The following is an 18,693-nucleotide window of genomic DNA, read 5'->3' on the forward strand; positions in this document are numbered from 1 at the left end:
AACCGCAGTCTGTCAGGGGGAGACCACAAGCAGCCACCCCCAATTATCTCTGCTTAATACTCTGGTAGCTTGGCACAAAAGCAGTCAGGCTTAACTTGGAGGCAATGCGTGACGTATTTACGCAGCACTTGGATCAATAATAAATAATAAAGTGAAAAAAATAAGAAAAATCCAATACCAATTTAAAAAAATAGAGTAGAATATAATAAATTATTTGAGACCATCCAATCAGTAGAACCAGAGATATATAATTTCAGAGTTTTAAGTAAAACTAACGCCTAGAAGCCCCAAGCACCAACTGTGGTTATTTGGTCAAGCCGGACCGGGACACAGTCACAAGTTCAGGCTGACCTTGATGGAGCGCAGGCTGGATATAGGGACCAAGTTAGGCCCGCTGAACAAGAGTAGTTTAAATCCTGGTTGAGGAATGGTGTGAGATCCTGCTTTGAGGATACTTTGGGAACTGGCTGGTTCCAAAGAAGTTGTTGGGCTTGTGATACATAGTCTGGCATTGTCATCAAGGATGCTGTTGACTATGTGCTTGCGATGCAAAGGCCTGCGTCGATGATGTGTTGCGGGGCGGCAGTTCTGAGAAGGTTGTGGGCTACGATGCAAAATCCTGCTGCAGCAATGCTTCGTGCAGTGGTGGTGCCATAGCAGAGTTGCAAGGACATGCATCTGTCCTGCCTGCTGGACCACAGTTGGACTTGCAGAACATCTTCAAATCCATTTCCAAGGGTCCAGGACTGGGATGGCACCACTTGGAGGACAAGACTCACAGCAGACTGAGTCCAGGTGTTGGGTTCAAGGTGGTGAAAGCCTGTTCTGACTCTGAGGCTTCTGATCAGGAGGCCAGCCAGTTGGTACTCAGATTCACTCTGGTGGTCCTGTGTCCAAGATGCAGTTCTAGTCCTTCACTCAGGCAGCAGGGCAGCAGAGTAGCAGCACCTAGTCATTTGACACGCAATACAGATGGCAGACACAAATAGCTGGTACAAGAAATTGCCTACTTTCTAAAAGCTGTATTTTCAGAATTGTGACATAAAATCCGACTTTACCACAAAAGAGGGCTTTAAATTACAATTCTTTAGACACCAGACTAGACATTCTTACCGGCTCCCAATTGAAAGTTATCACTTCTTAAATGTAATATGTTCACCCAATGCTATTCTATGGGAGAGGTAGACACACAGCAGTGAAAAACAAATTTAGGAGTTTTTCCCCTACTAGGACATGTAAAGCTTAAAACTACACATCCAACTTTTTAAATATACTGTACCCTGCCCTCTGGGCTGTTTATGGCCTACCCTAGGCATGACTTATAATAACAAGCATTTGCAGTGCACTGGGTCTTGCATTTGCTCGAGTTAGAACTATTCGCATTGTAAACTCCTAACCAGACTATTTTTGCCACATAAACCGAGTATGAAAAGTAATACAGTTTCACGTAAAAAAGCTGATTTAAAGTGCCACACCATGAGCGTGAAGGACTCTAAGCAGAACAAAAAGACCAGTCCGGTTTCGCCTTTTTTGGCTGCCCATCATTCGCTGCAGCTCTAATCAGTACATTGCCATGAACATAGTAATAATAAAAACTAGCGTGATCGTGCTTTGTAAAACCGTCAGTTCTCGAAGGAGCGCTAGGATAAACACTAGAAAAGTGCTCAATTGCGGCCAAGCAAGATTGCGCTGCCTACGAAATAAAAAGAACAAGTAGTCCAGAAACCTTATGGAAAAAATGGAGTCTCGTATGTTTTTAGTAGTTGGCTGGTGCTCTCGAGGAGGACATGGCATGACGTATGTGTGCCTCTCACTAATGAGGAAAGCCCACGAACCAACGAAAGTGATAGGTGTGGTTAAAATCTCACAGAGAGATTACAACAGGGGCCAGAGCGATTGCACGCTCAACCCTAAATAGGGAGGTTTGGACCTGGCAAGACATTTATCTTGCCAGGTTGAAATGGCAGTTTGAAGCTGCACACACAGATTGGAGTGGCAGGCCTTAGACATGCTTAAAAGGCAACCTAACTTGGTGGCATAATAAATGCAACAGGCCCATTAGTAGTGTTTGATTTGCTGGACCTGGGTACATGTACTACCACTCTACGGGGGACTTAAAAGTAAATTAAATGTGCCAATTTGGTGTAAGCTAAGGTTGCCGTGTTTAAAGGAGAGAGCACAAGCACTTTAGCACTTGTTAGAAGTGGTGAAGCGTGCAGAGTCCCAAAAGCCAACAAAAACAGTTTTAGAAAACAGGAGAATAAAGGCAAAAAGTCTGTGGATGACCCTGCAGAAAGGGCCAGGTTCACCAGCATATATCACTGGATGAGCTTCACCGGTCCCATGACCCCTGTCGTCAAGTCACTCAAGGATTTTGTCCTGGCTATCATTCTCTGTGCATAGTGTTCTGTAGTATCCTTGGTTACTTTTCGATTTTTAAAACTCATTCTTCCTTCATATGTAAGAAAATAAGTGAATTATTTGAATAGTCTGATGTGGAAGAGGGCTTCTTTATTTATGCTGCGTAATCTATTTTAAAAATAAACTTTCTTAGATATTCTTTCTCTCCTCATGTACGTTGTAAACAAATTTGTTAATGTGTTTCTCCCATCAGTGATGCTTTCCCCAGAGGACTTTGGGCTCACATACAGCCTTTCTCTAGGGGGTTACAATACATTGTTTCTTTATTGCTTGCCCTCTGTTTCTTAGTTGTGTGTGGTTCCTAGTAAGCATATTGTCACCTTGTAACCTGCCTGAAGACATGCTGCCTGTATGAATGGTTCCAAAACTGCAAACCTGTAGTTAAAGGTGAGTAACTTTTTTCCTATTGCTCTTTTTGAGGTTGTCGAAACCAATATGTCATTCAAAAAAGATCTGCCGACGTATAAAATTGCATATAACTGGGGTTGTTGGGGATATGGGTGGGCTGTTGGGTGTATGGGTAGGCTGTTTTCATGCCACCCGACAACGGTATATTTTTCTTACAATTTGTACGTTATTAAGACCAAAATTTGGGTATTTGGGAGAACCTTTCTTTCAGCAGTCACAGTTATAACAAAACAGAGCATCGATTGGGGTTTCTCAGTATTTGTATGACTATTCTGTAACTGTAGTGGTGCATGCAGCAAATTCTTTGATGGGAAAAATGTAGAATGATGGATGACATTCCATAGGAGAGTTAGGTGTCAAAAGCAGGACATTAGTCCACTACCTTTACATAGTCTGGTAGATATCGCAGTCCAATTTTACACCTTACACAAAAGCACATGGTACAGACCAGAGTCCTGTTGCAGTTATCCGTCTGCATTTTGAGAAGGTCGGGGTGTTCTTCATTTTTGGTGAAAATTAGTCTGCCTACTTTTGTGGACTTAAGCACACAAAACGTATAAATACTGGTTTAAAGGAGCATAGCCCTTTTGGAAACGGAATGGACTTGCAAATGTTGTGGTACGATACATCTTTTTAAGACATGATGTTTTAAATGGAGCCAGGTCAGCTAATCAAAAACTGTGTAGGCAGTTCATTAGTAGCCTCTGGAAAGGTTGTATACGCTTACCAAAAACAAGGCTATGCTTAATTTCCTGCTGTAATCCTAATCGATATGACCATTAGGTTATTGATGTATGCTTGGGTGCAGCTACATTGTGTTGGACAACTAGAATGGAATGTCGTATGTTGCTCTTCAAACAACCACAGGTTTTGTAGTAGTGCATATATTTATTTTGTAGCTCTTTTGTGCCTGCAGTTCATTGCACTCAGACACGTCAACTACTACAGTAGTTCAACTACATCTCCCAAAGGTTTCCTTCAAATACTGCTCCAGGATAGATGTCTGCTATGCATTTGAGAATACTGAGATTAAAAAAATTGAATTATGATCTTGGCCCATGTCCCAAATTTGTGTAATCTGAGAGCTGAAACCCTTCAAGGCTACAACACGTTGCAGAGAAAATGTGTTGGAAATGACTCGGAAAAATCTGGATGGAAAGGCAGTCTCGCCTTTTTAGTTTGTAGAGGCTCCTGATGCACTAACTCAGGGAGACATTTGGGCAGCATCTCCTCCCCCTGCTTCACCCCACTAGGGCCTCCTTCGTTTATGGCGTCCAGATCCTCTACGTACGACTTAAGCTGTTCTTTGTTGTCTTTGCTTTTAAACACCGTAATATTTTCGTCACTTAATTTTGCAACTACGAAGATCTTTTGATAAACAGTTAAGTGATATTGGCGACCCATAGTGAATTGACTTGTTCGTCTCTGAATTGGCGGTATTGCATGTTTGGGAGAAATGTAGCCTTTTTTCTGCCACCCTTTGTTCGTTTTCCATAAACAATGCAACATAAAGCAAACCATAACCCTGCACAATTTAAGGGGTTGTAGATTTATGATTTTATTGTGTCTCCTTTTCTGCAGTAGTTCATCTCTTGCTTTTGTGATTACCATTCCACGCGACCTAACATTTGATTTTAGTATCTTCTTTCTTTTTTGCTTCATTCTGCTACTTTTTGTTCCTTCCTCATGTTAACTTTTCATTGATCATCCTTTTAATCTTTTGTGAAAGAACATGTATATATTGTAGCTGTTGATTCAGCTTATTTTATTTTTCCTTGTGGAATCATGGGTAGCTTCATAGCAACTCATTTGTTTCTGTTTGTTTCATATAGGCTTAATAGTGCAGGACCATTCAGACAATTTGTTCATTACATATACCTATAAGTCCCACTACCTTCTGAATGAATCAAATCGTGCTGAGTTGATGAAATTACCTATGATTCCTTCTTCTTCGTCAGCTTCCAAAAAGAAATGTGAGAAAGGTAACCAAATTAGTTTGTCTTTCTCTCTTGTTTGCTTTTTCTTTCTTTTAGTTGCTGCTTCTTTTGAAAAACGTTTTTAAAATGTCAGCTTTTTCTCTACCATCTGTTGCTTTCAGTATTGCTGCATTATTCTTAGTCAATGTTTTCTTTTATTTATATTGCCAGCTTAATCCTTAGAGGGCTTAAAACAATTCTTGTGTCTAACTTTCTCCACCAACCTGGTTGTTTTTATGTCTGCCAAATGGAGCAACCTTCTCGGTCTCAGATGCTGGTGGATTCTCTGCTAGCTTTGCTTTCTAAAGATCTGTGACTTTGTGGTTCTGGTTTTCAGTTTGAAAGCATTTTTTATTATTTTTGTGTGAGCTAAGATTTTATGGATAAATACCCGAAAACGCAGGCTTAGGACTTTATCCAAAGACAAAATATAGGGAAAAATAATTTCTCTCTTATTACATTTTTCCGATACAGTGATGGGCTTATTTTTTAAAAATCAACAAGATAGTCTAGCCAGCCTAAATAAATTGTGTTTCAAAGCTGAAATGGTGAATGGTACTCATCATGGTGAGTTTTCACAATACTATGCACAAATAAGATGTAGCCGTGCTGAGGTTTCCTGATTTGCTAAGGCTGCTTGGATAGCAGGTGGTTTAGTGATGTTTGGCTTTTAGAAATATTTATCCAGGAGTATGTTTTACTTAAAAAATACTAATACTTTAGAAAACTCTTAGTTAAGTCGGTCAGTTTGATTATTGTGACCAAAAAATCATCTGTATATTTTTTTTGTCCAAATTGGCATGACCTTCAGTGGGAACAGTAGTTAGTAGTGGTCAGTCACCAAGACATTATTTCAACAGTGTGAACATGTTTTTGTTAGTTTGATGCGGTTGGTACTCTGACTTTGAAACTACCCTACAATTAGGTGGTTTAAAGAGAACTAAAAACATGATCTAGAGATTTATCAGTGTTCCTTTTCAAAGATGATTCATATGTTTCTCTTTTTTGTACAAAATTAAAATATATGTTCTAACTATTGCTACTGCTCCTAGGGAGTTTATTTAAAATTGTTTTAAGCCCTCTGATTGAGCAACATGTACATCGCTTAATGCACAACTAATAAGTTGCCTTATATGCACTGAAGTAACTGGCTTTTTTGGTTTGTTTTTCATTTTATAAAGCTAATCGTCTTTTTTAGTAACTGTTGCTCTCTGTATTTCCTCTGAGATGAGACCACTCCAGTTATGTAATCAAAAAGGCTTGTGCAAGCATCGACTTAAAGCTACTGATGAGCAGCATGAAGTTTGCTATCATAAAGAACTAAAAGCACCCTTCAGGATCTCAAAAGAGGAAATGCAGACAGCGGATATTTACTAATTATTCAAGGATACTTTGGTCGTCTGCCACGTGTGTTATGCTTGTGCATCTCAAGTGATCAAGATTTTCTGATCAATGGTCAGAAATACTCCCCACCCATGCAGTCATTTTGTAAAAGAAAATCATACCATCACTTGATATTTTGGAGTTCGACTAGTTCTCAATCACTGACAGTTTACTACTTCCTTATAATGGAATACAGTGCTTTCATCAAACAGGTCCAGGCAGGAGGTATTTTTTTGTTTGGGCCACATTTGAAGGCATGTGAGTCACTTTAACAAGCTACATCTAAACTATTGAGCAAATGAAAACAATCGCAGAATAATTTAACGCTCTGTATTTCTACACCCCCCTCCCCGTTTGATCAGAGAATCTTTCTACTCACTAAAGTGTATTTTTCAGTTGTAATGCTTGTATAATCCTTTGGTGAAATAGGACGTCTAGCTTAGTGGAAATCATATTGTGAAATCTATTTTGTAATGCAGTGGTGCATGAACATTTTTTTTATTGGGGTGGGTGGAGGGCAGTCTGATAACATTATATAACGGTATGTGACAGTCTGTCTCTTAAAATAAAATCAACAGATGTTGCCTGGCAAAAACATTGGAATGGGCCCTTAATTGTTAATTCTCCAGTTAAACTACTTCAAGTTTTATGAGGGTGCTTCAGCACCCCGCACCACCAGTTCCAGCTCCACTGTGTATTTCTGTCCTGTTTAAGTATCGTGATCTCGGTGTGCACAAGCGTGAGTCCTGTGGCTGGCTTCAGCAATGATAATCATTGGGCCATTGGGTAAAAGGCTGAGCTGTAGATATATAGATTTATATGCCTCCCTGTTTTTGAGGAACCAGTGAAGACCAGATGAGTCTCAATGACTAATGTTTTTGCACCATCAACCGATTCTGTCAAGAAAAATGATGGGTATAAGAAATGTTGGGCAATAAAAACATATTTTAATGATTTAGTTAAAAAAATATATATATATCAGTCAAGGTCTGTCAAGGTTATTGTTTACATTGTATTTTAAATTTGTTTGCCAAATAGCAAACAATTTGAAGAGATGCATATTAAATGGTTGAATTTCTACCAGGCATAGTGCCAGTAGCATGAGGTACATTTACTAACAACTGACCACTGTTGGGTAATCTGTAATCCTTTCCCTCTGAACTGGTTAGGAATGACTACAGCAGCATGGCTGGAAAAGGTTCTCCTAGAGAAAGGCGTCAATTTACCAATTTCTGTAGGCAACTCGGCTGAGTATTCCTTTGCGGAAGTAAGTACCATCCTGCCCCCTCACCAGCCATTGCCCAGATTTCTAGTGCTACACAGCTGGTATTCTTTTTCAGGCATGGAAACCTTTCGTTGTCTTGCTTCCTAGAATGAAATTTCAGATGTCTACTTCTAACTGCCGATTTCTTACCTGCAGAACATCCATAGATGCCAGACTTGAGCCGGTAGGTGAAGTTGGGCAGCTCCATATCAGCACAGCTCTGCTTTGGAAGTGATGGCAGGAACCATAAAGCACACCGACATAAGTTCCTTTCTTTTCGCATCTCCATCTGTGGAGTCAGAGCTAGCACCTAACTTTTTTTTTTTGTAAGTTGATGAGTTTTCTTTTTCCTATCAAAAGTGATTTCTGGTTTGCAAGGGAACATGCCTTGTCTTAAAACGATAGTATTTTGGACTTGATGGGACCATCAGAAGCAGATGTCTGTGACAGATTCCCAAGAGGTATGTGTCTGTTGTTTGGGTTCAGTACATGACTCACAAGTTGTGCAAGGAGTGTGCCCTTATGCACCTTAAGACGATTCGTGATTGCATAGCTGAACTGTTCATTACTAAAAACTGCAGGAAGTCATGTGAGCCCTGTTCCTGCTCTAAGTCAAAAGGGCAAATCCATTTCCACTCTCGGGCCGCTCCCGTGATAGGCCTTTGTTGTGGTCCAAGTCTCTTGATAAGTCTAAAGAAACGGAAGGACTCTTTCTGACAAGTCGTGAAGATGTCAAGGTGCCCAGTGGTCTCCTTCCTGATCCCCTGCAGGAGAGCCAATTCCACAGATGATCCAGTTGAATCCCGAATTCTCAGGCCATCCGTGATGTCGCAACAGATTGAGGCATTTAAGGGACCATGTTGCAAATCTTTGGCACCCTACTGTTTCTCTCAGGCATGCCTGCGGAGGCCTCCATCTTGATTACTGCTAGCAGGTCCTCTCTTGGCACAGTGTATGCCTCCTTAACTTGCTTCAGGTCCAGCTGTAGCTCCAAAGCTGACTCTGTCTTGCACCATGATCCACGCTGACTCTTGCCAACTAGAAGTCCTGACTCCAAATCAAATTCATTACAATCGAGGTCGCTACCTAGAGCAGTCCCGACATGACTGACCCCCTATTCCCTGTTACTCCTTCTAAACAGCACCTTTGCCTCGGAGCCTCACCTTCCAGTGCTCCAGCACCTTTTTTGGATCGGATTCTCACCAGAGCCTGCCAGCCTTTGGTGACAATTGGGATTAATTTCCCCCACAAAATGAAAACAACAATTTCTATTTGGGCCTACAAGAGACCAGTGGACTTGAGACGTCCCTTGGCAGTCGACTTGGATTCTCCTCCTGGTCCCTCCACAGAAGCAACTTCCTAATTTGTTGTTGTCATCTGATGTGCTGCTGAGGGCCTGGACTTACAATTGCCATCTGTGGAAACAAAACGTAATGCCTTCACTGTTATTCCAGCTGGGGCAGAGCTTGTTGACCCCTTGCTTCCATTCAGCCAAACCCTGACGCCGTGTTCCTGCCCACCTTTAAATAGACAGGTAGCACACCACCACAGACCTGCTCCCAGTGATCCTGATATTTTGGCTCAGGACCCTACTCTGGCAGGATCAACCAAAACTCGTTCTCTAGGACCTCCAACCCCCACCTCATCCCCCAGAGAAAGAGTTGAAGAGAATTGAGTCGTTCGAGGAATGAGTGTTCTCTTCAGCTAACCTTACGCTTCGGTCAGTCAGTGATTACTGTTTATTGGGTAGGTACTCCCATGCATTATGGGAAATGGTGGCAGACATCTTGCCAGCACTCCAGAGGAATTCAGGCCCAACTTGGAGTAGATCATTCAGAATGGCCAGGATGCGGCCAAATAGATCATATGGTCAGTCCTGGACATGACTGCCTGTTTAGGCAGAGCCACCAGGACAAGCATGATTTTCTAGTGTCATGAATGGTTCTGATCCACGGGCTTCTCGGCTAAAGTTTAGGCGTCACTCAGGGATATGCTTTTTGACAGGTATCATGCATTTGGCGAGAAGGCAGACTGCTCTGTAGAATGCTTTAAAGAAAGTAGAACCACAGCACAAACGCTCCGCGCCCACAAGGCAGTATCTCCAATACTTTTGCCCCTTTTGAGACACTGCCAGGAATTTCACTTACAGGCAACACAAAGGCCCTCCACTACAACAACAAGCAACCCAGTCTTTTCGTGTTTGGGGTTAGGGATCTATCAAACATCATCCAGTCTTGCAATGGACAGCGAGTTTCCCAGTCCCAAGCCTCTGTGGCAGTAGCTTCTACACCATTTAGTTTGTCCTAAGTGGCACATGATCACCCTTTGGGAGGCTGAATCTTTCATTTTTTCTACAGGAGGCTGGCCATACCACCTGACAGGTGGGTTCTGCAGATAATTCAACAGGCCATACCCTGACATTCATTTTCTGACCAGCCTCTTCATTCACATAAATCAGAGCATCTTTTACGGGATGCACTTCTCCATTTTGCTGAAGGATCATCAAGCACTTTTAGCTCAGAAATCAAAGCTGGATGTTATTCCATTTATTTCCTTGTGCCCAAAAACGTTTGAGGCCTTCATCTAATTTTACATCAAGGACCTTGCAATTACTTTCTGTGGAAGGACAAATTCAAAATCCTGACTCTGGGCTAGTTCTGTCTGTCCTGAATCCAGGACACTGGACCTCCATGACATCTCTTTCTGAGTTAGTCTTGCAGGCCTACAGTTGCTACTCGTAGTTTAAGATTGGCTTCAAGCCTTTTCTGTTTGTAGTGCTCTTAATCGGCCTCACTTGGGCCCCTGAGCTATTTCCAAAGGTGATGGCAGTGATTGCAGTGTACCATCGGAGATGAAGTGTACTAGTTGTCCCCTACCTTGATGACTTGCCTTTGGAGGCAGACTCACGACCATTGTGAACCTCTCCCAGATGACGGTGAACTTCCTGACATTGTAGGGATTCACTGTCAACGTGCCAATGTCACACTAGACTCCTTTGCAGAGACTCCTTTTCATTCCAGCCAACCAAGACAGTGGGATACAAGGGCCTTCCCTCCACATCAGAGAGTCCAAGACATTCGGACTATGATTCAGATTTTTCAGCTTTGGTCCTGGATCTTGAGGAGGGTGGCTTTGTGGCTCCTAAGACATTTGGCCTCCTGAGTCCTTTGCGTCAACCATGCCAGGTGGCATATTTGTTCTTTGCACTGGGATCTGAGGCGGACGCAGCACTAAAAAAACCTGCCAGATTCCTTCCAGGTTCCAGAGGAGACTGCAAAAGTTCTGCAGATCTGCCGTGGTGGCTACTCGAAAGCGATTGCACCTGCAGCATACCCCTTTCCTAACCTCACCCAGATGGTACTGGGGTTATATACACATCACTTCTGGGTTGGTGAGGCTTTCTGAGACAACTGAGAGAGGTGGAAATCAGAGGACTGTTTCCTCATCAGCATGTTGGAGTTCTGGACTATTCACTTGGTGTTGAAAGCCTTCCTACCATCAGTCAAGGGGAGGCTAGTTCAGATCCTCATGGACCACACCGCCACCATGTGGTACTGCAAAAGGCATGGTGGGATGGGGTCCTCGGCCCTGCACCTCTGGAACTGGCTGAATCACCAGGGCATTTCCTGATTGTACACCACCTGACAGTATCTTTAAACACCAGTGCAGATGAACTGAGGCGGTGATGCCTAGGGTTTCCCAAATAGCAGTTAGGAGCGGAGATGGCGCAACACATCTTCCAGCAATATGAAGAACCCCAGTTCAGTCTCTTTGCCCCCACTGAGAGCATGCAGAGTCAGCACCTTTGCACACTGGAGTTCCCAAGAAGGCTCTCTCTGAGACATATTCCGCTAAGAGTGGAGTACTAGACTCCTGGATGCATTCCCATCACTACACCTCCTACCCAGACTTCTGAATATCACGAAGGTCCAAGAACAGTTTATCTTGGTGGTTCCAGATTGGATTATTGGAGTGTGGTACCCAGAACTGGACATGAGCATCTGTCCTATAATCAGGCTTCCCCTTGGGGAGTATCTTCAGTCACATCAGCAGGGCAGAGTCTTGCACCCGGCCTGTGCAATCTACACCGCCATGTGTGGAGATTGAGCAGGAGAAATGGACTTTATTAGATTGTCCTCTTGAAGTAGTTGATGTTATTCTTCCTGAAAGGCAAGAAGAAACACATTAAGCAGGGCCGCTCACACCTCAGGCCTGCTCCACATCCATGGCCACTTCAATTCAAGGTCAAAGTCCGGCTCCCCTTCCACCTTTATGTTTACAGCAATGGCTGTGGTTGCAGCCCATCGTTGCAGCTCTGGGATGCACAGTACCTCAACAGCTTGCTTTTGAAAGGAAGCATGCTGCAAACAGTTATGGATCACCTGCAGAAACCAACTTCCTCTTATCCTCCTTGAGAGCTCGATCAATGAACCAAAGTCCCTGTAACCGATGCAGCAGATTGCCTACTTGCTGCCCCCTTCCCAATAGCAAGGTTGCGACATTGAGTTTTTGATCATGATGCTTCTGGATCACAGCTGTGTTCCGGCGCAGAACCTTCTGAGTCTTCTTGGCTTCGTATATCCTTCTTCTCTATGCTCCTTGGCACATGCAATCTCTACAGTGGAACCTCTACATGCAGTGAGCATAGCACTCGGATTCACTCTCCAATAACATGTTTCTCAGGTGAGGTAGACCTGGACCTTCAGTGGTGGCTGACAGAAACCAACCTGACCTGTGAAAGTCTCTTGTACCTGCCCCATCCAGAGATCACAGTAATGACAGATGTATAGTTTTTGGGGTCCAGTGGCTACTTGGACAAGATTGAAATTAGGGATCTTCAGTAGATCAGAGGCACCATATCTGTCTTCCACATCTGCATTTGGTAGGCACTAAAGGCCTTTCTCCAATCCATGAGAGGGTAGCCAGTTCAGGTCCTGATGGACAGCACATCTGCCATGTGGTACTGCAAAAGCAGGACAGTGTGTGCTTGTTTGCACTTAGCCCGAAAGGGCTTAGGCGCTGGCTCGACCGCCAATGTATCTCTGCTGGTTAGTCATTTGGCGGGATTGCTTAGTGCCAGGTCGAACAAGGTCAGCAGATGAGAAGTAGTTGATGTCATTCTTGCTGCCAGGCATCCTTCTACAAAGTCTGTTTACGCCAGACTTAGGGACAAGTTTGTATCTTGATGAGGCTCCCATAATTTGGACCCACTGCAAGCCAAACTGTCAGATGTTGTATTGTTTGTTTTTTCTTTTGCCAAGCAAGGACTTGCAGTGGGCGCAGTTAGAGGTTATTTGCCGACCCTTTCGGCCTTTGTGTTTAATGAACCAACTCTCCTTGTTAAAATCACCTGTTAAGATGCGATTTCCCAAAGGTTTAGTCCACATGTTCTCCTGAGATCTTTATGATGGCACAGTGGGACCTTAGTTTGGTCCTTACTTTTGTTATGTAACCCCTTTTGAGCCGTTTTAATGATGTCTTCTACATATCCTTACCCTGAAGACAGCCTTTCTCATCTCAATAACTTCAGTTTGACTCATGAGTGAGCTTCAAGCTCGGTCAGTCCAGCTGTCTTATTCCACCTTCTTTCTGGACAAACTGGTGCTGAAGACTAGAGTAGCCTTTCTACAAAATGTTGTTACTCTTTTATCTTGGGTGTAGCTACCATTGTGCTTCAGATGCAATGGATGGTGTAGTGGTACTCAGTCTAATCACAGACTCCTCACTGACCTTCCACTTTCCCATTCTGTGGAATAGAGCCTTTTCCATCATATATTACAAATTAAAAATCTCTGCATTGACATCATTAATTGTTTTTTGAGCTTCGAGTAACAGGGTGCCGATAGTGTCAAGAAAGTGCTTCAGCACGCTTGGGAGCGCTTATATGCGGCTCAAGGCAACACTTTCGGGGTAGAGCATGTTCATCTTGAAGCCACTGTACACCACCAGCTGGGGCTATGCTAAAAATATTCTGTATCCAGTCTGGCCCCAGGGAATGTTCTACAGTGGAGGAATCTGCGGTTAGATAGAGTAGCCACCATTACTGAAGGTAAGTAGCTTACTTCTTACACACTTTCCCTAATCTCTCACATGCTATGGTTAGCAATGCTTTGAATGCAGAGAACAACAAGGATACGTTAATTGCATGAGAGGCTTCTTTAGTGGAAGTTTTCGCTCTAATATTATAAATGTCTGAAAAAAACATCAGTTGCAGTCAATGTCTTAGTAGTTTTGGTACAACAGTCGACCATTGAATGTGTAATTTTTTGTTTTCTAAAATAGCCGTCGTGCTGACAGCTGAGCCCATCTTTCTGATTTCGACTACTTCTTGTGCGCTCCATGACATCTAAGCGAAAAGGACACAGAATAGGGCAATTCCTTAGGCTAATATTGTAGAGAAAACAAATGTTCACATCTCACTGTTCCTCAGTCACACAGCTTCACCGTTTATGTGCAAGAGAACTTTGACCTGCAGCTTCTCCTTCATGTGAGATAAGGCAGACAGCACGGTTCCTATCTGCATTGTATTCATTGTGTGCTTATAGGGAAGCTGTTCTGTAAAGTTCGTGTTTTGGTAAGGCTAGTCATGCTCCTTTTGTGGTATCCTGTGCTTTGAATGCCAAATTGCTTCTGTGTCAAATTAGCTAAGTTACATCTTTTAATTTATTTGAACTATTTTGTGTTGTGCTTTTTAAAATACATTGGAAATGCTCGGAATCTTAGAGGGCTGCCGAGCTGATTATTCAGCCATTCTTTGAATTTCATATATTTCCTGCACTCGGTGACATAGCATGAAGGCTTGAATAGAAGACTAGCTTCTGTTACTGTTGGGAGGAGCTAGCAATGGGAAAAATCTTTCAACTCTCATTACAGAGAAATCAAATACTTTTCCTACAGGCAAATCATTGATATGTGGACATAGGATCAGAGCCCCATGTTTACACTGCTGCCTACTGTGACATGATGCATAGTAATGCAATCAGCAGTAGCGCTGTTTTGTTACTTACTGAAAAAGGCAGTCTGTCACATCTGTTCATCGGGCCAAGTCTTCTTGTAGTAGAAAAAATAGCCTTAAGCATTATTTCTTACATGGAATTGATGGATTTAAGCCCTTTGAAAATGTAATTTAAGACCCTGATTGGATAAATATGTCATAAGTACCTAATATCTTAATGCGCAATATGAAGCCATTTTTGGTACGTTCTAAATTTGTGTCTCACAAACTTTAAACCTTTTAACATAACATTGGTTGACATGTTCCTTTGCAGACATTTAGGTTCCAAAGGCAGTTAGGGTTAATGCACATATAACTAAATAGTATGGCTCAGTTGCTAAATGCACTGCTTCCACTAGATGTCCTATTAATAAGGATCCATATAATCCACCATCCTGTGCAGAGGAGGAAGATTCCATGCATGGAATTTCTTATTCTGAATGTAATAAGTAAAAAATATTGCAGATCAAGTAATGCTTTGTAATAGCATTGTTCGTGTTGCCTGTTTGCCATAGAGGAGACTATCAATTCAACTTCAGGCATGCTACCTCCAAATACACCTCTCTCTCTCTCTCACTCTCTCTCTCTCTTTCTCCCCTTTTCCCTCTCTTCCCCCCCTTTTCCCTCTCTCTTCCCCCCTTCTCCCTCTCTCTTCGCCCCTTCTCCCTCTCTCCCACTCCCGCATCTTTGGCTCATTCAGCCTTTCTGGTCTTCCCGCTTCCCCATTATATTTCACTGTTGCTCACTTAGTAATCCCTTACATCCAACTGTCACCCACCAAATCTCCTCCGCATAACCTCATCCTTTGACTCACATCTAAGATGACACAAATATATGACCTTTCAATAGCACGAATACCACATCACTCTACAAATTCTTCTTACCTCTCCCTTAAAGACTAGGTTGTAGGCATTGTTATAACCAAAACACTTATGACCTCCCCACCTTATTCTAAGACATCTGCCACACTGTAAAACTAGATCATTCCAGACATTGCCCCATTTTATGCACACATTGTGATCATCTACCACCCATTTCTTCTAAAATTCTGTTAAGCCTCTGGAGCGGTTTCATACTTCAGTGCCACTAGTTAACTTTGGAATTATAATTATAATCCCAAAATCCATAATAGCTCTCCCTTCTCACACAATACAGTCTTGTCTTCTCTGACAAACAATAACTATTTCCACTCCATCATTCCCAGCATCATAACTGCGTTGACTGTGCTACTCACAACACCTTCTCCTTTCTCTTCCAGACCCTTCTTTAGGGTGTAATAACTGTTAAGAAATTATAGGGATGGATTTAAAACAGAGCTCTTTCCCATTCTGAAAGCCATAACCCCTTTGTCCCCAAGAGCTCCTTTGGACTCCTACTGCTCCCATATGAACAAAATTCTCTCACTACTTAGGCACCTTCAACCCATTCAATTTAGTCTCTGTCCCAGCACCGGCATATACCCTGAATACTTTAAGTGTACTCAAAAAAGCAGTTGAACCCTCCTCCATGCCATGTCCACCTGACTAAAAGTCATAAATGCTTTGTATTCAACTGGTTCACCCACTACATATCCTCCTATAACTAACCCTGCACCCCTACTTGAGGTTTCCAAACCACCATCTGTACTGAGACCTCCCCTTCATGTCTCCAGTTTCATCACTTACGAACATCATACTAGACTGCTGTCCACTCTCATCCTTCATATTGAGTTGTTCACCTTGTATATCTCAACCTTTTTTCTAATGTATAATTCTGACCGTTGAGTCCTCATCTTTTGAAGCCCCGCATGCACCATACCAGATCAGAACACTTTCAGCAGTTGCTCTCGCATGGCGATAAATGGCGGCCTCGTACTGCACAGCCGCTTCGCACTGCCTCTCAGTGACAGCACATATGCATATATAGATGCCACTCCTGCGGGTTGACTTTAATTCCTTTTGATCTGTGCTCTTCAACATGGGTCCAGAGCTCTGCCCTCTAACTGTTTAATGGTGTCTTACACCCTAAAACGATTTTATTAGACAAATGTTCTAGAACAGTAATTCCCAACCAGTGGTCTGGGGACCCCTGGGAGCCCGCAAAGCCTTTTCAGGGGGTCTGCCACTGCTTACAAAATGTAATAATATTAACAGATTAATAAATTGTATATAAATAAAGTGGGTTGATGTACAATTGCAAACCTTAAAATGTGCCATAAATGTCAAGGGATTTGAAATTGGAGGCTAAATAAAATAGCACCCTCATATTGATTTGAGGGAGCAGTGCTGGTGCATTAAACTGAATATAGTATGGATAAGGTGTGGCTTAAATTGAATTTAGAAAAGCTTCAACCTTTTTATTAAATACAAAAAAAATATTATTTATTTTTTTGCAAATAAAAAAAAAAAGTTATCATTTGTGTTTGATGAATGCTTGTTTCTGTATTTTATGTGTATTGTTTTGTTTCACATCAACAACAACTTTTAGGCTGGGGTCCCTGGCTTCCAGTACTGACTCAGTGGGCGGGTCCCTGGATTTCAATGACGATTTCAATGGGGACCCCAGGTTCCAGTAATGATAAAGTGGGGGTCCACAGAAGTCAAAAGGAAGAGAACCACTGTTCTGAGACAATATATCACTCAGACACTACTGGCATCAATCCAAGCTGCAACTGCAGGAACTGATCTATGTTAAAGATAAGCGTGTCTGTAACACGAGTAAAGCTGTACGACGTTAAACACAAGAAGCATGGCCACTCACACCTGAGGCATGCTCCACATCCACGGACACTTCAACTCAAGGTCCAAGTTTTGCTTCAAGTCTCTCTTCATTTAAGTTAACTTTGAAAAATGAAACCGCCATAAACATAAAAAGACCAAATGGTATTCTTCATACTCCCCTCTACTCCTCTCTGAGTTTACCAGTTATCTTCAAGGAGGCCATGTGGCAACTACCCTGGGTGATTTTGGGTCTCTCTTTAGTGCCTTTGGGCTCATGGATGTGCCAGAGCCCCCAGTGGTATTTATGATGACATGGCTTGCCCTTGTGCCAAATAACCCTTTTGGCCTTCCACCTAGCCCCCATAGGACACAAGCTTATACCTCCACTCCTGCATCAAAGACCATGTCATTTCTGACCTGTCAGCTGCTGGCCTCCGCTCCAGAGATGCTGATTCTATACCAAACCCTGACACCTATTTTGGATCTGGAGCTGACTTTGGCCATTCTTTCGTTAGGAAATAACTAAGGCTCAGCCTATGATATGTAAGACCTTCCAGGTAGTGCCGATACCTCCACACCAGAACTACCAGAATATAGAGACACAGTTAATTGCGTTCAGAACATTCCTTGTGATAAAGACCGTGGCAAGGAGGTGCTTAATTTACATTCTTGTTAATATCGGGGATGGGTAGAGTTGCAAAACACCAGTGGCTTGGATAATTCTCCTGAGCCAGAGTTGGACTTTCTACTCTAGTGCCATACAGACCTTTTTTGTGTTTGTAGTCCACAGAGCAGCAGGAAACTTGGACTTTGTTACCCACAGTAGATACAAGTTAGATCAACTAACTGAGATCTTGCAGCTTTGGCCTTTAGCTTAAAAAAACTTGCTGCCCTTTACTGAGGCTCTAACACATGTGCCTATTCTGCAGTCTCGTAAACGTTTTTTTTGGTTCACAGTATGTTTGGAACACTGTTAATGTACCATCCTACCATTTGGCCTCATCTGGCTCCCCTTCCTTCTTTGTTTACGGCGGTGGCTGTAGTTGCAGCCCATCTCCACAGCTCAGGGATGCACATCACCAAGTACCTCAACAGCTCAGGGATGCACATCACCAAGTACCTCAACAGCTTGCTTTTAAAAGGAAGCATGCTGCAAACAGTCATGGATCACCTGCAGAAAACCAACTTCCTCCTATCCTCCTTGAGATCTCGATCAATGAACCAAAGTCCCTGTAGCCGATGCAGCAGATTCCCTATGTGCTGCCCCCCTTCCCAATAGCAAGTTTGCAACATTGAGTTTTTGGTCATGATGCTTCTGGATCACAGCTGTGTTCCGGCGTAGACACTTCTGAGTCTTCTTGGCTTTGTATACCCTCCTTTTCTATGCACCTTGGCACATGCAAGCTCTGCAGTGGAGCTTCTACATGCAGTGAGCATAGCACTAGGATTCACTCTCCAATAACATGTATCTGATAGAGACTTCTAGCTGCAGCTTCCTTACCTTAGAATTTTTTTGACTGTTTGAAGTCATGTCTTCGAGAAAGACAG

At 42.7% G+C, this 18,693-nt stretch overlaps 1 protein-coding gene across 3 annotated transcripts in view; it reads left to right on the forward strand.

Moving 5' to 3' along the window:
• The window catches only part of NSD3 (nuclear receptor binding SET domain protein 3), a 1,432,226-nt gene that overhangs the window by 875,668 nt on the left and 537,865 nt on the right, over positions 1 to 18,693 (forward strand). For 2 of the 3 annotated variants that reach the window (XM_069214018.1, XM_069214020.1), the window contains exon 15: positions 4,662 to 4,811. The exons of the other annotated variant lie outside the window; for it this stretch is intronic. In XM_069214018.1, the coding sequence (XP_069070119.1) occupies positions 4,662 to 4,811 (150 nt within the window). The remainder of the gene's footprint in view (positions 1 to 4,661; positions 4,812 to 18,693) is intronic. 3 annotated transcript variants of the gene reach the window in all.

This window comes from Pleurodeles waltl, chromosome 11, assembly GCF_031143425.1.
Source record: "Pleurodeles waltl isolate 20211129_DDA chromosome 11, aPleWal1.hap1.20221129, whole genome shotgun sequence".
Taxonomy (NCBI): domain Eukaryota; kingdom Metazoa; phylum Chordata; class Amphibia; order Caudata; family Salamandridae; genus Pleurodeles; species Pleurodeles waltl.